The 26,442-nt window shown below is 41.1% G+C and overlaps 1 protein-coding gene across 1 annotated transcript in view; it reads left to right on the top strand.

The window, feature by feature from the left end:
* The window catches only part of LOC127571722 (uncharacterized), a 60,387-nt gene extending 34,480 nt beyond the window's left edge, over positions 1-25,907 (top strand). The window contains 4 exon segments of the mRNA XM_052018404.1: positions 12,680-13,305; positions 15,842-16,112; positions 18,286-18,430; positions 25,412-25,907. Coding sequence (XP_051874364.1) covers positions 12,680-13,305; positions 15,842-16,112; positions 18,286-18,430; positions 25,412-25,600 — 1,231 coding nt within the window. The 3' untranslated portion in view covers positions 25,601-25,907.
* Positions 25,908-26,442: the final 535 nt, after the last annotated feature.

Below are 26,442 nucleotides of genomic sequence, written 5' to 3'. Positions count from 1 at the left end.
AGCATTTTAAAAGTTGTTATCCGCCTACAAAAGGGAAGCAGGCTCTGGTAGAGTGGCCATTTTGGAGTGGCCGTGTTTGAGCTGTAAGTGCCGTGGTTGACAAGTGCCGAGGCTTTGGTCGAGAGGCTTCGGTGAAAGGAGGCTGAACAGCAGAAAAAGCTAGGTGCAGGTAAGGTTTCCCTTAGAATTACTCTTCCTATTAGGGTAAACTGGGATGGCAGATAGGGCAGTGGCATGCTCCTCCTGCAGGATGTGGGAGATCAGGGACACTGCCAGTGTCCCCGATGACTTCACCTGCAGTAATTGCACCCAGCTGCAGCTCCTGGCTGACCACATTAAGGAAGTGGTGCTGGAGCTGGAGTTGGACATACTTAGGATAGTCCGGGATGCTGAGGGCATCATAGACAAGAGTTTTAGTGAGGTGGTCACGCCTAAGATGCAGGCAACAGATAGTTTGGTGACCACCAAGAAAGGCAGAGGAAGCAGGCAGTCAGTGTAGGGTCCCCCTGTAGCCATTCCTCTCAGCAACATGTATACCCCTTTGGATACTGCTGGGGGGGGATGACCTCTCAGGGCACAGCAGCAGCAGCCAGGTCAGTGGCACTGAGACTGGCTCTGAGGCTCAGCGGGGAAGGGAAAGTCAGGCAGAGCAATAGTGATAGGAGACTCAATAGTTAAGGGGACAGACAGGAGGTTCTGTGGTCACAAAAGAGATGCCAGGGTGGTGTGCTGCCAGCATCGATGAAGTCTCAGAGCGGCTGCAGAATATTTTCAAGGGGGAGGGTGAACAGCCAGAGGTTGTGGTGCATGTTGGCACCAATGTCGTAGGTAGAAAGGGGGAAGAGGTCCTGTGCAGTGAGTATAGGGAGTTAGGAAAGAGGCTGAAAAGCAGGACCTCAAAGGTAATAATGTCTGAATTAGCCCTGGTGCCACGTGCTAGTCAGGGTAGGAATAGGATGATAGAACAGATGAATGAGTGGCTGAGGAACTGGTGCAGAGGCCAAGGTTTCAGGTTCTTGGATCATTGGAACCTCTTCTGGGGCAGGGGTGACCTGTACAAGAGGGACAGGTTGCACATTAACCAATATCCTGCCCAGAAGGTTTGCTAGTGCTACTCGGGAGGGTTTAAACTAGTTTGGCAGGGGGATGGGAACCAGAGCACCAGGTCAGAAAGTGGAAGGGTTGAGAGGAAGGTAGATGTCACAGGTTGATGTCATGACCAGCAAGTCTGTAAGGAAGAAGAAGCAGGAGTAAGTTAATAGACACGATGGGACGTACGGGTTGAAGTGTGTTTATCTTAATGCTAGGAGTATTAAAGGTAAGGATGATGAACTCGGATGGATCAGTGCATGGAACTATGATATTGTGGCCATTACAGAGACTTGGTTGAGAGAGGGACAGGAGTGGATCCTTAATGTTCCAGGATTTTGATTTTTTACAAAAGATAGAGAGGTAAGAGAGGGGAGTTGTACTGTTAATCAGGGACAATAACACAGCTGCATTCAGAGGGGACATAATGGAGGGCTCGTCCACTGAGTCTATATGAGTAGAACTCAAAAATAAGAAAGGTGCAATCACTCTGATGGGATTATACTACAGAGCCCCCACTAGCCACCGGGACATTGAGGAACAGATATGAAGGCAGATTAGGTGTAAAAACAACAGGGTTGTTGTCATGGGTGACTTCAACTTCCCCAGTATAGACTGGGACCTCCTATTTTCAAGAGGATTAGATGGGGCAGAATTTGTTAGGAGCTTCTAGGAGGGTTTCTTAATATTGATTTATGTAGATAGTCCAATGAGAGGAGGGGCCGTACTGGACCTGGTGTTGGGTAATGTGCCTGGCCAGGTGACCGACTTTTCAGCAGGAGAACAGTTAAGGAACAGTGACCACAACTTTTAAGATGGCTACAGAAAAGTAAGGACCTTGTGGAAGAGTATTAACTTGGAGCAGGGCAAATTACAAGAGTATTAGGCAGGAACTAGGGAGGGTTAATTGGGAACAGCCGTTTTTGGGCAAGCCCACATCTCGCATCTGGAGGGTGTTTGAAGACAAAATGCACAGAGTACAGGACAGTTATGTTCCAGATGTAAGGAAGGACAAGGATGGCAGGGTAGGGGAACCTTGAATGTCGAGAGAGGAGGTCAAGAAGAGAAAGGAAGTGTATGTGAGATTTAGGAAAGTAAAAGTAAATGGAGTCCTTGAGGATTATAATGAAGCTAAAAAAGAACTCAAGAAGGGAATTAGGAGAGCCAGGAGGGGGCATGAAAAGTCCTTGGAAGGTAGGATTAAAGAGAATCCCAAGGCATTCTACACATAGATCAAGAGTGAGGATAACCAGGGAGAGGGTAGAACAACTCAAGGATAAAGGAGGGAATATGTGCTTGGAGGCAGAGGAATTGGGCAAGGTCCTAAGTGAGTACTTTGCGTCAGCATTTACCAAGGAGAAGGACGTGGAGGATGGGAAATCAGTGTGGAGCGTGCTAATATTCTAGGGCATTTTGAGATAAAGAAAGAGGTAGTGTTGGGTCTCTTAAAGAACATTAAGGTAGATAAGTCCCCAGGGCCTGATGGGATATACCCCAGGTTATTGAGAAAGGCAAGAGATGAGATGGCTGGGGCCTTGACCAATATCTTCATGTCCTCTCTAGCCACAGGCGACGTCCTGGAGGACTGGCGAGTAGCTAATGTCGTTCTGTTATTCAAGAAAGGAAAAAAAGGATAATCCTGGAAACTATAGACCAGTGAGTCTCACGTCAGTGGTAGGGAAGTTACTGGAGAGGATTCTTAGAGATAGGATTTATGAGCATTTGGAAAATCATGGCCTAATTAGGGACAGTCAGCATGGCTTTGTGTGTGTTAAGTCATGCCTTACTAACTTGATTGAGTTTTTTGAGGAGGTGATTGGTGATTGATGAAGGTAGAGCTGTGGATGTTGTCTTCGTGGATTCTAGTAAGGTGTTTGACAAGGCCCCTCATGGTAGGCTCATCCAGAAGATTAAAATGCATGTGATCCACAGTGACTTGGTCGTTTGGATTCAGAATTGGCTTGCCCATAGAAGACAGAGGGTAGTGGTTGATGGGACTTGTTCTGGCTGGAGGTCCATGACTAGTGATGTTCTGCAGAGATCCGTATTGGGACCTCTGCTGTTTGTGATATAACTAAATGACCTGGTTGAAAATGTAGCTGGGTGGGTTAGTAAGTTCGCAGATGATACAAAGATTGGTCCCACTTTTAATTCTTCTACTTTGAGTAATCCCCACAACACTCCCCATACACACACCCCCAATGATACCCCTTCTTTTCTTCCCTTTCCTAGCCTATCTCTCTTTTATCCACCCTCCTTTTTTCCTCCTTACCTTTGACCCATCCCCCGGTGGATCTGCTCTCCCCTCCTCCCCCGCACCTGCCTATTACTGTCTCTTACCTGCATCTACCTATCACCACCTTGTGCCCACCCTGCCTCCACTCTTTTGTCCACCTATCACTGCTCTGCTTTTCCTTCCTATAGATTGGGCTTCACCTTTTCCTATCTTCAGTCCTGAAGGAGGGTCCTGACCCGAAATGTTGACCGCCTGCTTTTCTCCACGGATGCTGCCTGGTCTGCTGAGTTCCTCCAGCATCGTAGTGTTTTTCATCTAGATTCCAGCATCTGCAATCCTTTGTTTCTCAAAGGTTGGTGGTGTTCTGGATAGTGTAGAAGATTGCCAAAGGATACAATGGGATATAGATCAGTTGCAGATATGGGCAGAGAAATGGCAGGTGGCGTTTAATCTGGCCAAATGTGAGGTGTTGCATTTTGGGAGATCAAATGTAAAAGGACACTACACTATTAATGGCAAGACCCTTAACAGTGTTGATGTACAGAGGGATCTTGGGGCCCAAGTCCATACCCACTGAAAGTGGCTGCACAGGTTAATAGGCTGGTAAAGAAGGTGTATGACATGCTTACCTTTACTAGTCAAGGCACTGAGTTCAAGAGTTGGGTAGTTATGTTTCAGCTTTATAAAACTCTGGTTGGGATGCATCTGGAGTATTGTATACAATTCTGTTTGCCCCATTATAGGAAGAATGTGGAGGCTTTGGAGAGGGTGCAGAAGAGGTTTACCAGGATGCTACGTGGATTAGAGGTCTATGAAGAGGTGTTAGGCAAACTTGGGTTGTTTTCTCTGGAGCGGCAGAGGATGAGAGAAGACCTGATAGAAGTTTATAAGATTATGAGAGGCATGGATAGAGTAGACAGCCGATATCTTTTTCCCAAGGTCGAAATGTCTAACACCAAAGGACATGCATTTAAAGTGAAAGGGGGTAAGTTCAAAGGAGATGTGTGGGGCAAGTTTTTTACACAGAGAATGGTGGGTGCCTGGAATGCGCCATGCAAGGGGTGGTGGTGGAGGCAAATATGGTAGAGACATTTAAGAGGCTCTTAGATAAGGACATGAGTAAGCAGAGAATGGAGGAATATGGAAATTGTGTAGGCAGAAGGGATTAGTTTGGTTAGGCATTTAATTACTAGTTTAATTAGTTTGGCACAATGTCATGGGCCAAAGGGCCTGTTCCTCTGCTGTACTGTTGTATGTTCTGTGTTCCATGTTCATGGGATTGTCTCTCGATTAATGGTCCAGTATTCTGGTTACTAGTCCCATCACTATACTAATACTCTACTGGAGTGTTAGGACTGTAGGAACTAGACTTGCCACAGGGTTAACCAATGTTCATTTCATGTCCAAGTATCATTTAAAAGCAAGATAAGGTGTAAACTGCCACCAGTGACTCTCTCTAACACTGCAACTTAACTAATACAAATGCAATTTCTTACTTCTCATGGTTGGAGATTTCAAAAAATTGCAGAATATTTACTTTTCCAATTTTGTATTTTCTTTCTCTCTCCTTCGCTCTCCCTCTCTCAATCATGTCTTTCTTTCCATCTCTTTATTTCTCTTTCTGTACCTGATTTAGAAACAAAAGAACAGGGAAAAATTATTTCCTTTCTGTCGACCGATAAGATTATGGCTGTTCTCTGCAACATGTTCTGTAGCCCAAAAGCAAGCAACTGGAGATACTGTAAATCTGAAATTAAAACAGAATATCAACTCTGTTACTCTCTACATAGTTGCTACCTGACCTGCTGAATATTTCTTGTCTATGTCTCATAAAATTAAATAAATCATTCCCTTTGCTTTTAACAATCTCAGATTTAAAAATAACAATTAATCCAGCATCAATTGCAATTTGCAAATGTATATTTCAAATTTTTACCACAGCCTACTTGTGTAAGTATTTCTAACCACATTCCTAAAATGTCTGGCTTCACCTTTTTAAACTAAGGACTCCATGGCCTATACAATAAGTGTGGATCTGCTGTGAGTGAAGATCAGAGGGTAGAGGAGGTTTATGAGAAATTTCAGCTGTAGGGTTAGATAGAATAAGCTCACATTGTTCTCCTTAGAGCAAAGAAAGTTGAGAGGAGACTTAGTAAGGTAACGTTAACCTGCTCCAGCTGCACAAATGCAACAGTCCTCTAAAACTCACTGGACGATTGGTGCTGAGCTTGATTGGGGAGTCTAATGACGGAGCAGGGCAAATCAAACAGCAATTTGTAATTTACAGCCTATACTTTCCTGAACACTAAAGTGCTGGTTTATTTACACACTAAAAGCACCATATGCATTAAACTAGGTATCATTTTCCCAGCAAAATCTAGCTGATTATGTTTATGTTGAGAGCTTTGGCTAATGCACAAAGCAAATGACAGAAACTTTGAAGCCTGTCCCACACAGTACTGCATCCAATATACAGTATTTCTTTGTGGAAGAAACATTTTTGCATACAATGATAACCTTGATATCCAAAGTAAAAGCAGACAACAAACTTTGTCCAGAGAACAAAACAACATATTGTTCCTCCTGGCAAGGAACTTCTGAAATAAGTAAGTGCACAAAGGATCTCAAGTTCTTTTAGGATAAACAACGTAAACTATTATATGAATGTTGGCTTGACAATAACATAATTGATTAATTGATGAGCTGGACATTGATAGCTGTATTTATCAGTAGACTGAGTAGTAAATCACCAACAGTGACGTTTACTTGTCCCTTCCCTTTCTCAGCTTCTGTATCTCCATTCCAGGAAATAAATTTGTGGTCATTATCCATTACAAGCCCACAGAACTCCCACAGCTATCTTGACAAATACTTTCTCTCACCCTGCTTCCTGTAAGGACTCAGTTCTATTCTCCTGTATCTCTGCCTACATTATACCTGTTCTGACAGAATCATTCACACTCGTGCTTCTGAGAATACCTTACATTTTACTCAACTGTGGCTTCTACTCCTCCTCTGCAGCCTCCACCCCCACCCCCAACCATAGCAGACAGGGCTCTGGATCGCATCTATTCCATTTCTTGCTGTCTACTCTTGTTCCCTCTCTTCCCAGCCAAAACAAGGAGAGGGTTCTACTGGCACTCACCTTCCACTCGACCATAGAGTGATAGAGACATAGAATTATACAGCACAGAAACATGCCATTTGGCCCAACTCAAAATGCTGACCAAGATGTCACTTCAACTTTTCATCCCATTCGCACTCTGACCTCCTACACTGTTCCAACAAAGCCTAACATAAGCTCAAGGACCATTCACCTTCCAAATTAGCACACTGCTGTCTTCCAGGTTTAACAATGAATGCAGCAATTTCAAGTAAGCAGGCCTGTTTCTCACATTTCCAGCATTCAGTTTCTTTCTCCCTCCTTTCCTGGTAATCTCATATTTCATCCCTCTCTTCTCTTTAACATTTCCCCCACATACACCCCTTGTTATTCATTAATCCCTACTATATCTTTCAGCCAACACCACCACCAACCTGTGTCACTCGATTTGTCCCTGTCTGCCCCCTTACAGACCTTCCCTTTTCCTCTCTCCATCCATCCTGACTTTCTCTCCAACCTTAAACTCTTCATTTACTAGACAAGTAGTCATATAGTTGCCACAAAAAATTCTGCACATGCTGGAATATGGAGCCATACACAAAAAGTGCCAAGGGAACTCAGCAGGTCAGGCAGCATCCATTGAGGGAAATAAACAGTCAACGTTTCGGGCCGAGACCCTTCATCAGGATGGGAAAGGAAGAGAGCAGAAGCCAGAATAAGAAGGTGGGGGGAGGGGAGGAGTACATGCAGGCAGGGGATAAGTAAGATCAGGTGACAGGCAGGTCCAGGTGAGAGGGGGATAGTAGTGGTTGAGGGAGGGGAAGGATTGTTTGGGACCCTGAAAGGTGGTGAGGGGGGAGGTGAAGGGACAGGTGTAACACTTGGTGTGGTTTCAGGCATAAATACCAGGGCAGTCATTGGGGCTCTGAGCCCACATTAAGAGGTCTCTGCACCCAGCTTTGGTTGGCACCCAGGTATGGACATGAGCAGACAGTAGGGAGCAGGTGTCACATAAAACCTCTACAGGCCTCGCCAGTCATCAGGATAAACTGGATGATAACAACCTCTACCAACCTGCCCCTGCTGCATCACACTACAAGCTTCACTATGAGACACTGAAAAGCATGGACCACCTCCCGTATCTCAGGAATCACTTTTCACAAAGGCAGACATTGACGGTGGTGGTGATCTTCAATGTACCTCACAACCTTTGGCCAATTGAGGAAAAAGCTGTTTGAAGATCAAGATGAGGCCATAGTTACACTCAGTTTCACTGGACAGACCATGTCATTCATTTGCCTGACACCAGACTTCTGAAAGAAAATGCTTTCTGTCAATGGAAAAGATTACCAGGTGGATAGGGGAAAAGATTCAAGAAGATGTTTGAAGCCTCCTTGAAGGAATGCAACATCCTCGCTGACTCCTGGGAATCTCTGGCCCATGAACATTCAAAGTGGAGAAGGACTATTCAGGATGGTATTGGGAACCTCAAGCTCACAAAGCCTTGTAAATGTGGTGGAAGGAGTGCATCATCCGCTCATCCCATCAGTCACCACCTTGTCTCATCTGTGAAAGAGTCTGTGGTTCCCAGCTAAGTTTCATTTGTCACATCAGAACCCACAAAACTGAAATGCAAGTGAGTCATTCTTAATCCCAAGGAAATGCCTAAGATTTTATAGCATTTTATAGCTACATCTTGCAAGAAATTTGGCAGTCCTCTGTTGTCCCAGGTCCAGAAAAAGGTTCCAGACAATGAACTAATGTGAAACATACCAGCTAAGCATAGATGAAAAAAGGAAAGGATAAATCTCCATGAACTCACAGCATCAAGGTTGGAGCAAATGCAGTGTTCCGCACATTACACACTGAATCCAGTTCCACCTATTAGTAACCACTAAATGCCCCATTGCCAACAGGTACTTTTGCATTTAAGGGTTGCCAGTGGGAAAGAAGGGAAATTGAACCTCAGTCATTCTAGTGTTACTGAAGTAACAATGTACATCAGTATTTTGCTAAGTCTTGCCAGCTGCCTTAAGGTTTTGGATCAGCTAAATCTTCACAAATCAATTCTCCCTATTTTTTTCTTCTGAACTTATCACTCCTCCTCAATATAGGTTAAACACCAAGACACCTTCTGTTCTGTATCTTCTGCAAGGCTACTGTCTGAGTTGACAGTAATGATATACATTTAAATAAAATGTCCAACAAACTAACCATAAAAGAGGCAGGCAAAGAAAGCAAAATTAATGGTGCAGCTAATTCTTGATGGCTATTTAACATTAAATATGGATGTCTATGTAAGTGGTGAGAATGGATTTTATGGTGGAAGTAATAGTTTAGTTGAGCTTGTAAAAGTGATGAACAACCAACCAAAATAAAGAGTTGTTAGGATTAATATCACCTAATAATGTAGTTATTAATCTAATTTGATGTTCATTTTATATGTGGGAAATACAGCAGGACATTTCAATTCACATTTTTAGATGAATTTGTTCAATATTTCATGAAAGGTGTTTAGTCATGAGTGAAAATGTTGGGGAGGAATCAAGGTTCAAAAGGAGGCACAAATAGTGCTGGCAGTCCTCTCTCAATATTAAAATTAACATAATCCAGGAACATGCACTGACTCACACTGGGGTCACATGCATTGCTGGAACTGTATGCCCACTACCCCATTGGTAACACAGAGGAAAATGCAGCCCATTGTGTGATGTGACTCAAGGAAGCTTTATATTATAACTGATAGCGCTACACTTTTGTGGTATCTACATCATACACAACACCTCTGAGAAATGGTACACTGACTATAAAATAAATTAATAAATAAAGCATGGATCAGAAAAGTGAAGCATCAAAAGATCTGTTTAACTCATTTCTCCTGTAGAGAGTTATGCATTGGCTTGGATTTAAAGCAGGAATCATAGATTAAATATTTCAAATACTGTCTGTGCTTTTGTTTGAAGGTCTCAGTTCAGAGCCCTGAGTAAACAACAATGCCAAAGTGATGTGGCAAATCTTTAGTAGCTCAGTGCAAATATGCAATTCTTACTAATTCTAAAATAGTGGAGTTCAACAGTGAAACAAATTTCACGTCACGTAAGTCAGTGATAATAAATCTGATTCTGATCCTGATTCAGCGACTTGAAATACTTTTGTACAGATCAGAGTGTAAAATGGACATTATTTAAACTCTAGCAGCAACAGAAAATGAGGCTCTTACTTCAACAGAATAAGGTTGATCCCTGGTCTTGGACACTCCAATCATCAGAAATAGTTTTTCTATAACTATTCTATCCGTAAAAGTTTTTGATTTTCTTGATTTTCTAATTTCAAGGAATATAACTTTACTTCATCCATTTCACTCTGATAAATCCATACAACACTCCCTACGAGACCAGGATATTCTTCCTAAGAAGCTATGTCATAAGTATATGGAACAGAGAACAGTGCAGCACAGCGACAGGCCCTTCAGCCTATGATATCCGTGCTAACCATGATGTCAATCTAGATTAACCCACCTGCCTGGACAATGTCCATTTCCCTGCCTGTTCATCTGTCAGTCTAAATGCCTCTTAAACATTGCAAACATATCTGCTTCCACCATCTCCCTTGGCAGCATATTCCAGGCACCTACCACTCTGTGTAATAAAAAAATCTGCCCCGCCAATCTTCTTTAAACTTTCTCCTTCTTCCCTTAAAGCTATGCCCTCTATTATTTGACACTTTCATCCTGGGGAAAAAGATTTTGATTATCTACCCTATCTGCACTTCTTATAATTTTATAAACTTCTATCAGATTGCCCGTCAGCCTTCGACACTCCAGAGAAAACAATCCAAATTTGTCCAACCTCTCCTTATAGCGAATACTCTTTAATCTAGAACATCTTCTGCACCCTTTCCAAAGGCTTGACATCCTTCCGTAATGCGGTGACCAAAACTACACACAATACTCCAAATGTGGCCTAATTCAAGTTTTATACAACTGCAGCATGACTTTTATACTCAATGTCCCAACCAATGAAGGCAACTTTGCCGTACACCTTCTTTATCACCCTATCCACTTGTGTTGCCATTTTCAGGGAGCTATAGATTTGCACCCCAAGATCCCTCTGTATATCAGTGCTCCTAAGGGTCCTGATGTAGCATTCCAGGTGGGAACTAAACAAAGCCATAAATTGTTGTAGCCTGACTTTCGGTCATCTAGATTGAAAGACCATAACTGCAATACTTTTTTTTTGAAAATCAACAAACAGGAGATGCTGGAATTCGGAAATAAAAACAGAAAATCCTGCCTGACCTGTTGAGTGTTTCCAACATTTTCTGCTTTGTTTTAGTTATTTCCTTTACCTGACCATGAGCTATCTTGATGTGTCACTTTCTCTTGTTGATCCTGCTCTGTTTCTAGCCTTCTACTCTTTGCCATATAGTTATGAGGTCATGGAGAGACACAGGATGGAAACAGGCCCTTCAGCCCACCAAGTCCATGCCTACCTTGAAGCACCTATTTTTACATTATTCTTATATAACCCATTTTATTCTCCCCGCAAGATTCTACCACATCTACATACTAGGGGCAATTTACCAAGGCCAAATAACTACCAATATGCATATTTTTAGGATGTGGGAAGAAGCTGGGACACTTGGAGAAAAACCCATGCGGTCACAGGGTGAATGTGCAAGCTTCACACAAACAACCCCAGGTGGTCAGGATTAAACCAGGACCACCCACGCTGTGAGACAGCAAGTCTACCAGCTGTATGACTCATGCAAAGAAATGTATCCACAGTCAGTAGTATTAAATGTGCTTTGTAGCAGCATTAGTACATAGCCTTGAAATTTATTCCTTTGACTTCAATGCTTCTTACATTTTGGCACAGAGGACAAGGAGAGATGTGATGAGAGTGCGGTGAATTAAGCTTACAGGCTCATGGTGCTCATAGAGACGTGGAGCACAAAAGCAGAGAGGTTGTTGAACTTTTAGTAAACATTGGAGACACAAGAGACTGCAGATGCTGGATGCGTGCTGCTTTCAGTAAACCCTGGTTAGGTCACAACCAACTGCACACAATTCTTATCCCTGTGTTTTAGTAAGGATGTGAAGAGGGTGCAGTGAAAATGTACTAGAAAGGTTCCAAGGGAAAAAAAACTTCAGCTCTCAAATTAGGTGGAGTTAGACGTTTGAGAGGGATATGATAGAGATATACAAGATTATGTGGTCATGCAGGTTTAGATGGGGTAGAGACAGACTGCTGCCACTAGGAAATGATTAAAGGGCCAGGTGACACAGATTAACCTAACGAGCAAAAGATACAGCAGGGATGAGGAAAATCTTTTTTAGACAATGAGTGCTTATGATGTGGAACTCATTGCCTTTAAGGGTGGTTAGTGGGTTTTCAAAGGGTAATTGGAGAGATACTTGAGGGAAAATTATTTGCAGGGTGAAAGGGGGAGTAGATTGCTTTATAAAGAGCCCGCACGTACTTGATGGACCATACTTATTGAATTCTATGTGTGCTGGTGAACCATTGCACAGTCCAAGAACAAATATTGTTGTAAGAATTTTTAATAAATAAAGATGTACCTCTCAACCTTGGTGGAGTTGTCTATCTAGAATGGAATGCAGTTATCAGTTTTCAGATTCACTGACAACAATAATCTTGTGTAGAAACCATACAAATTAACAATGAAAACTTTAATATAATCCAGGAATGTATGATTTACAAGTTATTATGACATCATGATTTTGGGGACATCAGTGTATAAAAATGGCAATTTTCCTAACATGTCTTTTTATCTCAATGTAAAATGCAATACGTGAAATTGATGTTACAAGATCCTTCCTGGAATATTTGCTGAGACATTGTGAAGTAGTAAACCTTGTATTTGCAACTCCAATACAATGATTTAAACAATGATAACTGATGGATCAACGGTCATTTTACTGATTAATGTGTAACTCATGTTTGCAATTGTTGTGGTATAAATTGACGTTAGAGACCAAGGACTATGCTTGAGCAAGTTGGGCTGCCAAATACGAACGGGTTTCTTCATTTTAGGTAGGACTCTGAAATTATGAGCAAGCTATCAAAATGAAGTGCTAAGTAAATGTAAATCAACTTGTTTTAAGAGCTAAGGAGCAATATCTGATCTTGCCAACTAGTGAAATGTAATAAAGTTTCATCATGAGCTTTGTAGAGGTTTTGAACAATCTCAAAACAATACATTGCAGGTTTGTTTTTTTTAATTTGCAGGTTCAAAATGGAGAAGCTGATTGTTGTTGCTTTGCTGCTGGTTGCTGTGCCTTACAGTGGAATGGTCAATGGAAATCCCTCTGCACCCAGTGCACCTGATCCAAATATGTCTCTGTTCGGTCTTTCAATTGCAAATACAGATTTTGCATTGCGTCTCTACAGACAGATTGCTGCTCAGCCAAGCACAGCTTCCAAGAATATTTTCTTTTCTCCACTAAGCATCTCGGCTGCCCTGAGCATGTTGTCCTTGGGTGCCAAGCAAAACACTCTAGCTCAGTTTATGCAGGTTCTTGGGTACAGCAACATGGCACAGAATGGTAATGTAGCAGTGAGGCAGTTATTCCAACATCTTCTGCAAGAACTAACCAGGGAAAGTAATGAACTACATATGGGAAACTCTCTGCATGTCCAAGAGGGACAAAACATTAAAGAAAAGTTCCTTCAAGAAGCCAAGCAATTTTATAATGCAGAGATAATGACTGTTAATTTCCTTGAACAACAAAATGCAAAAGAACAAATTAATGCTTATGTGAATAATAAAACACATGGCAAAATTCCAGACTTCCTTAAAGAGCCCCTTGATCAGGATACCCTGATGCTGCTTCTCAACTATGTCTTATTCGAAGGTAAGAGATCTTTTGCATGTTAAACACACACAGTTTACTGACTTTGAATGAAAGGATGCTTCAGCTTCTGCATTTTGAATAGGAAAATTTCTAAATGACTTTGTATGTTCTTTGAGGGTAAGTGTGTTTCAAAATGCAATAATTTGAAGATTGTTAATTCTCAGGAAACTTGAAGTCCATTGATGAGAAATGAATCTTCAAGACAATTAATTTATTTCATTTTATCTATTTGAAGGATTGATCCAAAGCAAACAATATTTCTTTTTCATCAAAACTGTATTTTGTTTTTAATTTAGCTGTTTCATGGTGAAAGACTGGTTCCATGTTATCAAATCTCATACTGTATGTAAGGCAAAACTGACTTTACTGTCTGTCATTTTCATGTTGCATCTCTCTCTTTATCTTTAGTTTTTCTTATACTTTCAACTTCTTGCTGTTCCATCTTCTGATCTTCTGGCTTTGGGACTGTTATTCACTGGTATTGTGCATCTCCTTCTGCTCTCCGTCTTGTATATCTCTCCCTGATCCTTGATCTTGTGCTTCTCCATCTTTTTCTCTCTCACATGTTCAATCATTCACATACGCAGTCACACACAGTGTGACTCTGTGTGTATGTGAGTCTGTGTGAGTATGTGAGTGATTGAATGAGTAGGAGAGAAAGAGATGGTGCACAAGGTTCACACACACACACACACACACACACACACACACACACACACACACACACACACACACACACACACACACTCTCTCTCTCTCTATCTCTCCTCTTATGTTAGTTTTACCCCGCTTGTATCTTTTAGCACTAATTTCTCTTTCATCAAATTGTGTTCTGCTTCTTCTGCCTTTTTTTTTCCTTTTTGGTTTTCATTCATTTAGGTCATAGTTTCATTGGAAGAAAACACATGATCAGACTTGCAGGTTGATGGATGGGGTGAGCCATTGGTGGAGGAGAGTTCAAGGAAAGAAAGGACTTGCACTGCCTTACAAGTTCTCAACATGACCCAAAAAGCTTCAAACCCAATGAATTACTTGAGATGTGTGACTAACTAAGTAATAGATCCAATAAGGGTGATTATCAACAAAATAAATGATTGGCTATGATTTCCTTTTATAATCTCTGCAAAGATTAATTACTTTCCTTTGTGTTTCTTAGCAGCATTTCTATGCCAATAGAAAAAGGGAAATTGTTCTGTACCTGTAGTAAATAAGGTTGATGTACCTTTGCAGATCACCTTTAGTATTCTGGTTAGTGTGTTGTTCATTTCCCATTGAGTTTTAGTCACCACAACATTAATATCATTATAAGTGTGTTGCTATGTGTACTTAACAGGCAGAGCAGACAAGGTTAAAGTAATATAGTTAACATCAAGCAAGGGAAAAAAAATCATGGCCTAGAAATTGGATTGGAGAAACTATTTGCACCCATTATTATGTATAAATAACATTTCACATCACAAAAGAATGGCTCATTAAAAGTAATCGCAGGAGCAATTTGAGATTAAGGTTGAACCTGCTTTGCAGTGTTTGCAGATATTTCCTGGTGAAGTCTAACAAATTGTTTCAGGCACTCTCAAGCACAATTCTTCCTGAAGCCTATGTCATTTTCTCCATCATATTCTGCTTGTGTGATGACATCGTAGTGCATATTATTTATGTGTCTGTAGTAATTGGATCATTAATTAACAATTTATGAACTGAACTATTAACACACAGTTCAACATGTAGTACATTTTGTTGAAAGTAGTGAATCCTGTGTGATTTATGTGTTGAAAGTAATCTTGTGATCTTTGTATCTATACAATGTGTTAGTGACAAGTATCAATCGAAGTTAACTCATGAGACATGGTTCTTCCCCTGAGAGAGCCATGCATCATAACCCTATTTCCACCAAATATTCCACCTTTCCTCACCCCTCCCTCATTTGACCTCATCTTCATGGCAGCCTGGTGGCTTCTGACTTTGAGTGTGCCTGTGTGGAGGTTGCAAGTTCTCTCCATTTCCACCGGGTGCTCTGGTTTCCTTCCATGTCACAAAGGCATGCTGGTAAGTTAATTGGCTAATGTACATTACACCGTAGTGTTGGCAAGTGCCAAAAATAATTAAAAGGGAATTGATAAATATGTGAGAGGGAGTAAGTTTCAGGGCTACAGGGGAATAAGGAGGGGAGAATGGGACAGATAGGATTGCTCTTTTGAGAGCAGGCAAGGACCCAATGAGCTCAATGGCTTCCTCTTATGTTGTAATAAGTAAGTTAAAAGAAAAATTGCTTCATTGGTATATTTTCCACAGGTGGCAGAGTGTGTGACAGGCATGAGTTGAGTTTTAATGTACCTTATAGCATTTAGATAATGAAAATACTTTCTTAAATGAGAGATGCCCAAAATCTGCAGGGTTTGTGGTAAATTCCAATTTGACAATGTCCAGAAATAGTGCATCAAAGATGGATGCCATCCAATTTCTAGCCATGTATGTTGCATGTTGATGCAAATTGAGAAAATTACGCTGAGTGCAACTATCTCTTTGGTTCCTACAGGTAAATGGTTGAAGCCTTTCGATGCTAAGAACACTTATGAAGATGACTTTCATGTAGATGACAGAACAACAGTGAGAGTTCAAATGATGAAAATGAGGGGAATGTTTCACAGCGCTTTTGCTGAGCAGCTCTCTAGCTATGTGATTAAGATTCCATATCAAGGAAATACTTCCCTGGTGCTTTTGCTACCAAACCCTGGAAAATTGGCAGAGGTGGAACAAAATCTGACCATTAACAATTTTCAGCCCCTGTTATTTTCATTGAAGTGGCAGTAAGTTCAATGAAATCAAATTAAATGTTATTGTTATTTTCTGGCTGTACAAATGAGCTAAAAATGTTCCATGACAATAAGAGTCATTATTAATACCATTGTAGTACCTTTCTATAGACTGCATGGGTTTTGTGCTACCAAGTAGCTCATCCACCAGCCTAAATTTCCACCAGTGGCATTACTAGCTAATTGTCAAGGTATTGCTTACTACTTGAAAAGTGCACAGCAGCAGCTCACTAAGCTCCTTCTGGAGCGTTTGACCATGTATACATATGTACAAGGGTAACAGATGAATGGAAACAGTATCAACTGCAATTGCCCATCGACATAAATCAAAAATGGATGCACTGAGTGGAGTAGCTGGGACTATATGCTTATGACTATAGTTCAAGGACAACATACAAGTTTGAAATGCAATAAACCATTATACTTCAAAGACAAGAGATACAAAATACTGCTTAGTTTTGAAAGGAGTATGATAAAATTGTTCCCTGAAAGAATGCAGAAAATAAAGAATAGTGACTCAATCTTAGACAAATTAGATATTTTAATATAATTTACGCTTAGGATATGGTTAAGATTTCTTGCTCATTCTAATCATGGAAGATCTTGCCCAGCAGTGTTCTGACAGCAGCTTTTCCTCACAGAAAAACAAGGTTCAAGAAAAAACAACAGGAGAAGCAAAGTCTGAATGATAAATTCTGGCCTTGTCTATTAAGAGAATTCTTTTTTAATTTGTCTTGCCGTCATGTTGTTGAATCATTAAATCTTCATCCTCCTTTGAAGTCACCAATTTTATTATGGAGCTATCAAATGTAAATAATGGGGCATGAGCTTCCCAATGTCAGTGTTTGTACCAGGACATACATAGAGTCATAGACTAATACAGCACAGAAACAGACCCTTCCGCCCAACTCATCCATGCTGACCAGGGTGCCCATCTAAGCTAGTCCCATTTGCCCTCATTTGGCCCATATCCCTCTAAACCTTTCCTATCCATGAACTTATCCAAATGTCTTCTAAGTGTTGTTATTGTGCCTGCCTCAACTACTTTCTCTGGCAGCTTGTTCCATACATGCACCACTCTCTATATGAAGGAGTTGCCCCTCCCTTTTAAATCTTCCCCCTCTCACCTTAAACCTATGGGTGTAAGTTCCATTTTGCAGCATCAACGTGGGCTTCACATGACAGTAGCTTCTTCCACCCTGCTGCCTCCAGCTGTGGCAGTCCCTTTGCTGCGCTGATGGATTCCTCTAATGGAGCACAGCAGGAGCTCACTAAGCTTCTTCTGGAATCTAATGGAGCAGCATGAACATCTGCTGGCTTCCTAGCTTTCAGGCTGGGAAATCTTCCCGCTAAGCCTGTGTCAGGTCAAACCTAGGGAAAGCGTAAATGGAAAATTCAACTGTCAGGACAAAGGTAAGTATATATTTTCTAATTATTTATTTAATATGCTGGCAATGTTTTTAATAGTTCTGGTGTATAAATGTATTAAATGTATATTAAATTTTGTTAACAATATTATTTAACAGGTTCAAAGTGTTACTAAATGTGAATGTCAATGAAATTCGCAAACTATGGGACCAGTAACACAGAGAGCCAGTGAGCCTGGGGGGAAGGGCTTGATTGGCAGCTAAAGCCATTCTGTAAATGTAACTGGCTGCCTGTAATCAGATGGCCTCTATATTGTGCTGCAAAGTACCGGCATACAAGCTCCCTGTGCAATACTATGCTGGAGGGCACGGTGAAACAAATAACCAGGGAAGCTAGCAATGAAAGATCTACTCCAATATGTTCCACTTCTTCCTTTTGGTATATAATTGCATCACAAACTTATCTCTCATTCCTGCACTAACTTCATTATAGCTCCTTGATGCTCTCTGTGCTGTATCCATTTTTGTTTATTTTTTCTCAAACTCCTAGTAGCTCTAAAACCTAATGTTTGCAACCTGGATATACTTCTCTCAAAATAAATCCCTTCCTCATTTCCATCATATATTAAAGCAGTCTGAGAACTGAAAAGATAATATACCTGGCCAATTACACCACAACATTAGTTTTTAATTTTGTTTTTTGTTAGTTTCATTTATTTATCAGTAAAAGTTAATAAAAAACTAAGAAGTGAGAAAATGTGAGATGAAACAATATCTTTCTGGTGTTATGTTCATGATAGGTCTACAGATCTGTATCTCCCAAAGTTGTCACTGAAGACATCCTACCAGCTCAAAGACCTACTGGTTTCCATGGGGATCGAAGATGCATTTACTGACCATGCAAACTTTTCTGGAATATCTGAAACTCCGGTAAAACTATCAAAGGTAAACCACCGGAAAATTAATTATGTTGAATACATTTTTCGTCAACCAACAAAAGATCATGAAAATACTGTTCAGATTATTGGGATGATGCAAATGTTTAAGTTTGCATATAATAGTTGAATATCATACCATGTCACAGACAGAGACCTTTTTGCAGACTTTCTCTCCCACATGTCATCTTTCTGGAGCAGAACTTCAAGAAATATTTTGTTCTGTGCTGCCTGAGGAACGTTACATGTCTGTTAATGATGGTCCTGTCTGCTGTAAGACATCTATTTTCGGATCTCAAGCTGGCCGAGTTACAAACATATGGACAAATGAATTAGCAGCAGGTATAGGCCATTTAATGATATCAACATTGAAAGAGGCCCTTCAGCCCACCATATCCATACTGACACACACTTATCCCATTTAACAGCTCTTGGTCCGTAGCTTTTTTAGTCTTAGCAATTCAAGTGCTCTTCTAGATACTTCCTAAATGTTGAGAGAGCACCCACTTCCAACACTCACTTCCAACCATCCTCTGAGTGAAAGCATTCTTCCTCAGATCCCCACCAAACCTCTTCCCGCTTGCCATAAATGTACGTCCTCTTGTTTTTGACCCCGTTGTTATGAGGAGTAGTTCCCTAATATCTACCATACTATTCCCTTGTAATTATGGATACCTCAGTGAGGTCCCCCTGGAGCCTCCTCTGCTCCAGGAAAATCAAACCCCAGCCTATACAGCAATCCTCATTATTGAAACACACCATCCTAAACAGCATCCTAGTGAATCTCCTCTGCATTGTAACTTCAGCTCCACATTCCAGGTTACCCTCGATAATCTTTCACCCCTTCCTTATCAATTGTCTAACTACCTCTGCCTTAAAAAAATACTCTACTACCTCTGCTCATTGAGGATGAGAGTTCCAAAGTCTCACAATTCTCTGAGAGAATAAAAAGTCCTATCTCTGACTTAAGTTCAACAATGAACCCTACTTCTGGATTCTGCCAGAAATGTCCTCTCCATATCCACCATGCCAAGATCTCTCAGGATCTTACATGTTTCAATCAGGTCTGTTGCCCACTCTTCTAAACTACAGGGAATACAAGCCTAGCCTGTCCAACATTTCAAAATGCCCATTCCAGGAACAGTCCAATAAACCACAGGAGAGTGCAAACAATGGGATCTGAAGCAACAAACAATCTGCTGGAGGAGCTCAGTGGCTTGAGCAGCATCTATGGGGGGGGCGGGAGGGGGGAAGGAATTGTAGATGTTTTGGGTTGAAACCCTGCATCAGTTCTGAGTTTCTCCAGCAGATTATTTGTTGCTACAGTCCAATAACCCTCCTCTGAACTGCTTCCAACACATTTACATCCTTCCTCAAATAAGGAGACCAATGTTATATATGTAGTACTCCAGATATGGTTTCACCAAAGGCTTACAGACCTGAAGCATGATCTCCCTACCTTTCTATTCAATTCCCCCTGCAATTAATAGTAAGATTCTTTTAGCATTCCTAGCTGCTTGCTGTATCTGCTACTAGCATTTTGTGAATCATGCACCAGACCCCAGATCACTCTCCTACTCAGAGTTCTGCAGCCATTTAGAAAATATGTTAATTTTTCACTTTTTCACCCAAAATGGACAATTTCACATTTTCCCACGTGATACTCCATTTGTCAGATCTCTGCCCACTTACTTACCCAATTGATGTCCTTTTGTTGGGCCTTCTTCACAACATACTTTCCCACCTATCTTTGTGTCATCAGCAAAGTTGGCACCCAGGCAGGACTCATCAGAACAATTTTCACATTGTGGCCTGCAGACAGAAGATAAATATGTGACAAACCTGTACATGATTAGTTGTTTCCTTGCAAATGACAACACTCTTGAATCCATGATCACAAGATCACAAGACAAGGGAGCAGAAGCAGGCCATTCAGCCCATCAAGTCTACTCCAAGGAAATGGGGAAAAAGAAATGAGAAATGGGGAAAAAGAAATGAGAAATGGGGAAAAAGAAAAAAAAAACTATTCTAATCCCAATTTCCGGCCTTATCCCCATATCCCTTGACACCCTGACTATTTAGATATCTATCTATCTCCTCCTTGAACGCCCCCACTGATCTGGCCTCCACTGCTGTACGTGGCAAGGAGTTCCACAAATTCACCACCCTCTGGCTGAAGAAATTTCTCCTTATCTCTGTTTTGAAACTGTACCCTCTAATTCTAAGATTGTGCCCTCTGGTCCTGGACTCGCCCACCAAGGGAAACAGCCTAGCCACATCTACTCTGTCCTTTCCTATCAACATTTTAAATGTCACTATGAGGTCCCCTCTCATTCTTCTGTACTCCAGTGAGTACAGTCCAAGAGCCGACAAACGCTCATCATACGTAAGCCCTTTCATTCCTGGAATCATCCTCGCAAATCTCCTCTGAACCCTCTCCAATGTCAGCACATCCTTCCTAACATGTGGGGCCCAAAACTACTCGCAATATTCCAAATGAGGCCTCACTAGTGCCCCGTAGAGTCTCATCAACACTTCCTTACTTTTATACACTATACCTCTCGAAATGAATGCCAACATAGCATTCGCTTTCTTTACCACCCATCCGACCTGGTGGTTAACCTTTAAGGTATCCTGCACGAGTACCCCCAAGTCCCTTTGTACTTCCGTACTTTGAATTTTCTCTCCTTCTAGATAATAATCTGCCCGCTTATTTCTGCTTCCAAAGTGTACAACTGCACATTTCTCAACATTGAATCTCATCTGCCATTTCCTTGCCCATTCTCCTAAACTGTCTAGGTCCCTCTGCAACCTTCCTATCTCCTCAATACTCCCTACTCCTCCACCTATCTTGGTGTCATCCGCAAACTTAGCCACAAAACCATTTATTCCATTATCCAAATCGTTAATGTACAAGGTGAAAAGGAGCGGTCCCAGCACCGACCCCTGCGGCACACCACTAGTAACCGGTAACCAACCAGAACGAGATCCTTTTATTTCCACTCTTTGCTTTCTGCCAACCAGCCAATGCTCCACCCATTCTGTTATCCTACCCGTAATTCCATGACCTCTCATCTTATTAATCAGTCTCTTGTGAGGCACCTTATCAAAGGCCTTTTGAAAGTCTAAATACACAACATCTACCACCTCTCCCTTATCCACCCTACCTGTGATTTCTTCAAAAAAACTCCAATAGGTTGGTCAGGCAGGATCTTCCCTTCACAAAACCATGTTGGCTAGGACCTATCTTGCCTTGCGCCTCTAGGTATTCCATAACCCCATCCTTGAGGATAGATTCCAATAATTTTCCCACTACTGATGTCAGACTAATAGGTCTGTAATTTCCTTTATGCTGCCTCCCACCTTTCTTATACAACGGAACTATATTTGCGACCCTCCAGTCCTCCGGAACCATGCCGGAATCTATCAATTTCTGGAAAATTATCACCAATGCCTCCGCTATCCCTAAAGCCACCTCCTTCAGAACTCAGGGATGCACCTCATCCGGTCCGGGAGACTTATCAGTCTTTAGCCCATTTAGTTTTCCTAGCACCTTCTCCCTAGTAATCTTAACTGAACTCAGTTCCATTTCGTGAGACTCCTGACTAACCGGCACATTGCTGATGTCCTCCATGGTGAAGACCGATGCAAAATATTCATTCAATTCCTCTGCCATCTCTCTATCGTCCATTATAATATCTCCTACACCATTATCAATTGGTACTATATCAACTCGTGTCTCTCTTTTACTCCTTATGTATTTAAAAAAACTCTTAGTATCCTTTCGAATGTTATCCGCCAACTTCCTTTCATAATTCATCTTTTCTTTCCTAATGACCTTCTTAGTTTCTCTCTGCAGGTTTTTAAAAGCTTCCCAGTCTTCTGTTTTCCCACTAATTTTTGCTTCTTTGTACGCCTCCCCTTTTGCTTTTATTTTAGCCTTCACCTCTCTCGTTATCCACATTTGTGCCTTTTTTTCCATTCAAAACCTTCTTTTTTCTTGGAATATATCTATCCTGCATTTTCCTTATTTCCTGTAGAAATTCTTTCCATTTCTCCTCCACCGTCCCTCCAGCTAGCTTACTCTTCCAATCAATTTGGGCCAACTCTTCTCTCATACCATTGTAATTTCCTTTGTTCCACTGAAATATCGATACACCAGTTATCAGCTTCTCCTTCTCAAACTTGAAACTGAACTCAGTCATATTGTGATCATTGGTTCCCAGTGGTTCCTTTACCTTTAGTTCCCTAATCACCTCTGGTTCATTACACAGCACCCAATCCAAAACAGCCGATCCCTTGGTGGGCTCTTCAACAAGTTGCTCCAGAAGAACGTCCCTTAGACATTCCACAAACTCACTCTCCTGAGTTCTACTGCCTTGCTGGATTTCCCAGTCCACCTTCATGTTAAAATCCCCCAAAATTATCTTCACATTGTCACTCTGGCATGCTTTTTCTATCTCAAACTGCAACTTATCGTCCACTTGCTGACTGCTATTAGGGGGCCTATATATGACTGCTACTATTGTCCTTTTACCCTTGCTATATCTTAGCTCCACCCATAAGGATTCCACCTCCTCTGACCCAATGTCCTTCCTTCCTAGTGATTTTATATCACTACTAACCATCATGGCCACACCTCCCCCTCTGCCTACCCACCTATCCTTCCTATACACTGTGTACCCCTGGACATTCAGTTCCCAATCACATCCACCATAAAGCCATGACTCGGTGATTGCCACAATGTCGTATTTATTAACCTGTAGTTGTGCCACTAGGTCATCTACTTTATTCCTAATGCTACGTGCATTTAAGTGTAGTACGTTTAGTCCAGTATCTGCTATTGATTTTGTTGTACTTCTATTGTTCAGCAGATTATCCTGACTTTCCACCTGTCTATCCTTCTTACCATCTTCACTACATACTACCTTAGACATGTTCCTATATACCTCATCCCCTATCCTAACGTTCTGTATCCTAACATCCCGATTTGTTGTACTTCTATTATTCAGCAAATTATCCTGACTTCTCACCTGCCTGTCCTTCTTGCCATCCTCATTGGACTTGTTTCTATAAACTTCCTCCCTTACCTTAGCATCTTGTAACCTAACATCCTGGTTTCCATCCCCTTGCCAGATCAGTTTAAACCCTCTCCTACAACTAAATTAAACATTCTCGCCAGGATATTGGACCCTTTGGAGTCTAGGTGCAACCCATCCTTAGCGAATAGGTCATGCCTCCCCCAAAAAAGGTCCCAATTATCCAAAAATCTGAAGCCCTGCCCCCTGCACCAGTCACTCAGCCACACATTCATCTGTCAGAGCTTTCTATTCTTCCTATCATTGACACGTGGCACAGGTAGTAATCCTGAGATTACTACCCTTGAGGTCCTACTTCTCAACCTTCTCCCTAATGCCTTGTATTCCTCCTTCAGGACCTCTTCTCTTTTTCTACCTATGTCATTGGTACCTACATGTACCAAGACTTCTAGCTGCTCACCCTCTCCCCTCAGAATATTCTGGACCCTGTCCGTGATATCCCGTACCCTGGCACCAGGGAGGCAATGCACCATCTGAGACTCATTGTCGGTATCGCAGAATCTGCTATCCGTACCCCTTACTATAGAATCCCCAATAACCACTGTATTTTGCTTCTTCCGCTGGACCACAGTACCAGGCATGGTGCCAAGGTCCCGGTTGCTGAGGTCTTCCTCTATCAGGTCAAGCAGGGATCCATGCAGGGAGTTTAAATTTATGCGTGAAGTGTTTTAAATGCACTGGTCAATAATACGTATGCTGTTATAACAAGAATAAAGGGTTTAATAATAAAGCTAACAAAGCATACAGGTGAGGACATTTTAACTCATACATACAATTTCAACTTCTAAAGAGTGAACAAAATGCTGTAAAACTTGATAGTTATGTTTGTTTATATTGCAAAGAAATGCAATCAAGAAAAAAAATAGTAGGAAGTAGAATTCTCCACAGGTTTGTTTTGAGAATTACAGTAGAATATAATATATTGCCTGATCTTAAATGCTGCAAGGATTAAGCCCGGAAGAAGGTGGTATAGGAAATATTGGGAAATTAAAACAAGTACACCCTCAAAGCAACACTGTTTGATTTGGTTTTGATAAAATAGAGAGTTTGGGGCCAAGTGTAGAAAAAGATCACCCCAAATGAATGTAGGATTGCGTTTGCATTCTATGAGGAAAATGTAGAGAGTTTCATCATAAGGCTTCACAGGCACAGATAGTACTGGGTAAGGAATAAATAGACAGAATAAAGAGTGGCAAATGCAAAAGCACAATGTGGAGTTGAGGGCAGGACCAAAGTGCTTCTGGGAAGAAGATATAAGATAAGATATTTATTTATTAGTCACATGTACATTGAAACACAGAGTGAAATGTATCTTTTTGCATTACTGAGAATGTGCTGGGGGCAGCCTGCAAGTGTCGCCACTCTTCTGGTGCCAACATAGCATACCCACAACTCCTAACCTGCACATCTTTGGAATGTGGGAGGAAACCGGAGAACACAGAAGAAACTTACGCAGACACAGGGAGAACGTACAAACTCCCTGCAGACAGCGGCGGGAATTGAACCGGGGTTGCTGTTGTTGTAATAACATTACACTAATCACTACACTATCTAATACAGATATAAGAGGATAACACTTCATGTGTGACAGAGAAAGAACAGAAGGGAAAAGTGGAACTGTTGATGAAATTAAATGATGTGGCATGGAAGATAGCACATGAGCATAAACACTTGCAAGGATCAATTGGTTCAATGGTTGGTTTCTATGCTACACAGTTTATGTACGATTAAATAAAGCAATGCATGTTTATAGGGCTAAAACATAATAACATTGTTTTTGTAAATTGTTAAATCATAGTCAAATTCAATAATAAAATGTTTAGAAACATATTTAACTGTTAAATTAGATTCTTTTGCTATTACTCAAGTTTCATGGTTCCTTGTTTTTGTAGGTGATTCATCAGGCTGTGCTGGATGTTGATGAAAAAGGAACAGAAGCTTCTGCAGTTACAGGCATTGAAATAATGCCATTGTCAATTCCTTTTCAGTATAAATTTAACAGACCTTTCTTATTATTAATTGCTGAACACAATATCAAGAGTGTCCTGTTTGCTGGGAGAGTGATGAACCCCAATGCTTGACCACAGTTTCCACACAATCACAAAATTGGCGCATCTCTGGTGGGAAAATGGTGCAGTTACTTCTAACATCTGCTAACATTTAAATATTGAGAGTTAGCTGACATAATTTAGTTTGTAGGTTTGCTTTATGATAGGTTAATGTGCTAAACATAGATTGAAATGATTTCAAGTCAAGTAAAGCTCTTCAAAGATACCCAAGTTCATGAAACTTATTTCAAATATAGACTTACTGATTTACTGCCATGTTTTGCTTAATATATAATTGGTTGCATTACATAATTTATATTAAAGTAGAAATTGCATCTAATCTTTGCTAGAGTAATTTGTCGTTTGTTTTAGTTTAAGGCTCTTCGTCAATCTGCTCTTGTAGACTTATTTTTTGTTTGAAGAGTGAGAGGCACAGAAAGAACTAAACAAGATTTTCAAAAGGATAACAGCCAGTCAGTGAAATGCAATAATGCCCTTTAGTACACAGTGAGTTTCTTCTTCCACAATGATTAACCTTCCACTTCATGCCCATTGGGTAAACCATAGGAATTGAAAACCTCTGACCATTGTGGTTGGGCCATGCATTGGCAAACAAATGGAGAAAGGTTGTCATGTTTTTAATGGAGACACAAGAGACTGCAGATGCTGGAATCTGGAGCAATAGACAATCTGCTGAAGCAACTCAGCGGGAACCCCCAGCAGATCCATTGTTTAATTATGTCATGCTTAATGCATTAGAGGTAAAGAAAAACAACAAATTAGATTTCTATTATAATGTCTGTTTACCAAGTTAGGAATAACAGTGGGGTCTTTTGTACTATATTGTATCCAGAGTTGACATGATGCACGAACAA

This window comes from Pristis pectinata, chromosome 1 (genome assembly GCF_009764475.1).
Source record: "Pristis pectinata isolate sPriPec2 chromosome 1, sPriPec2.1.pri, whole genome shotgun sequence".
Lineage (NCBI taxonomy): Eukaryota > Metazoa > Chordata > Chondrichthyes > Rhinopristiformes > Pristidae > Pristis > Pristis pectinata.
This window is presented reverse-complemented; position numbering and strand designations above follow the sequence as displayed.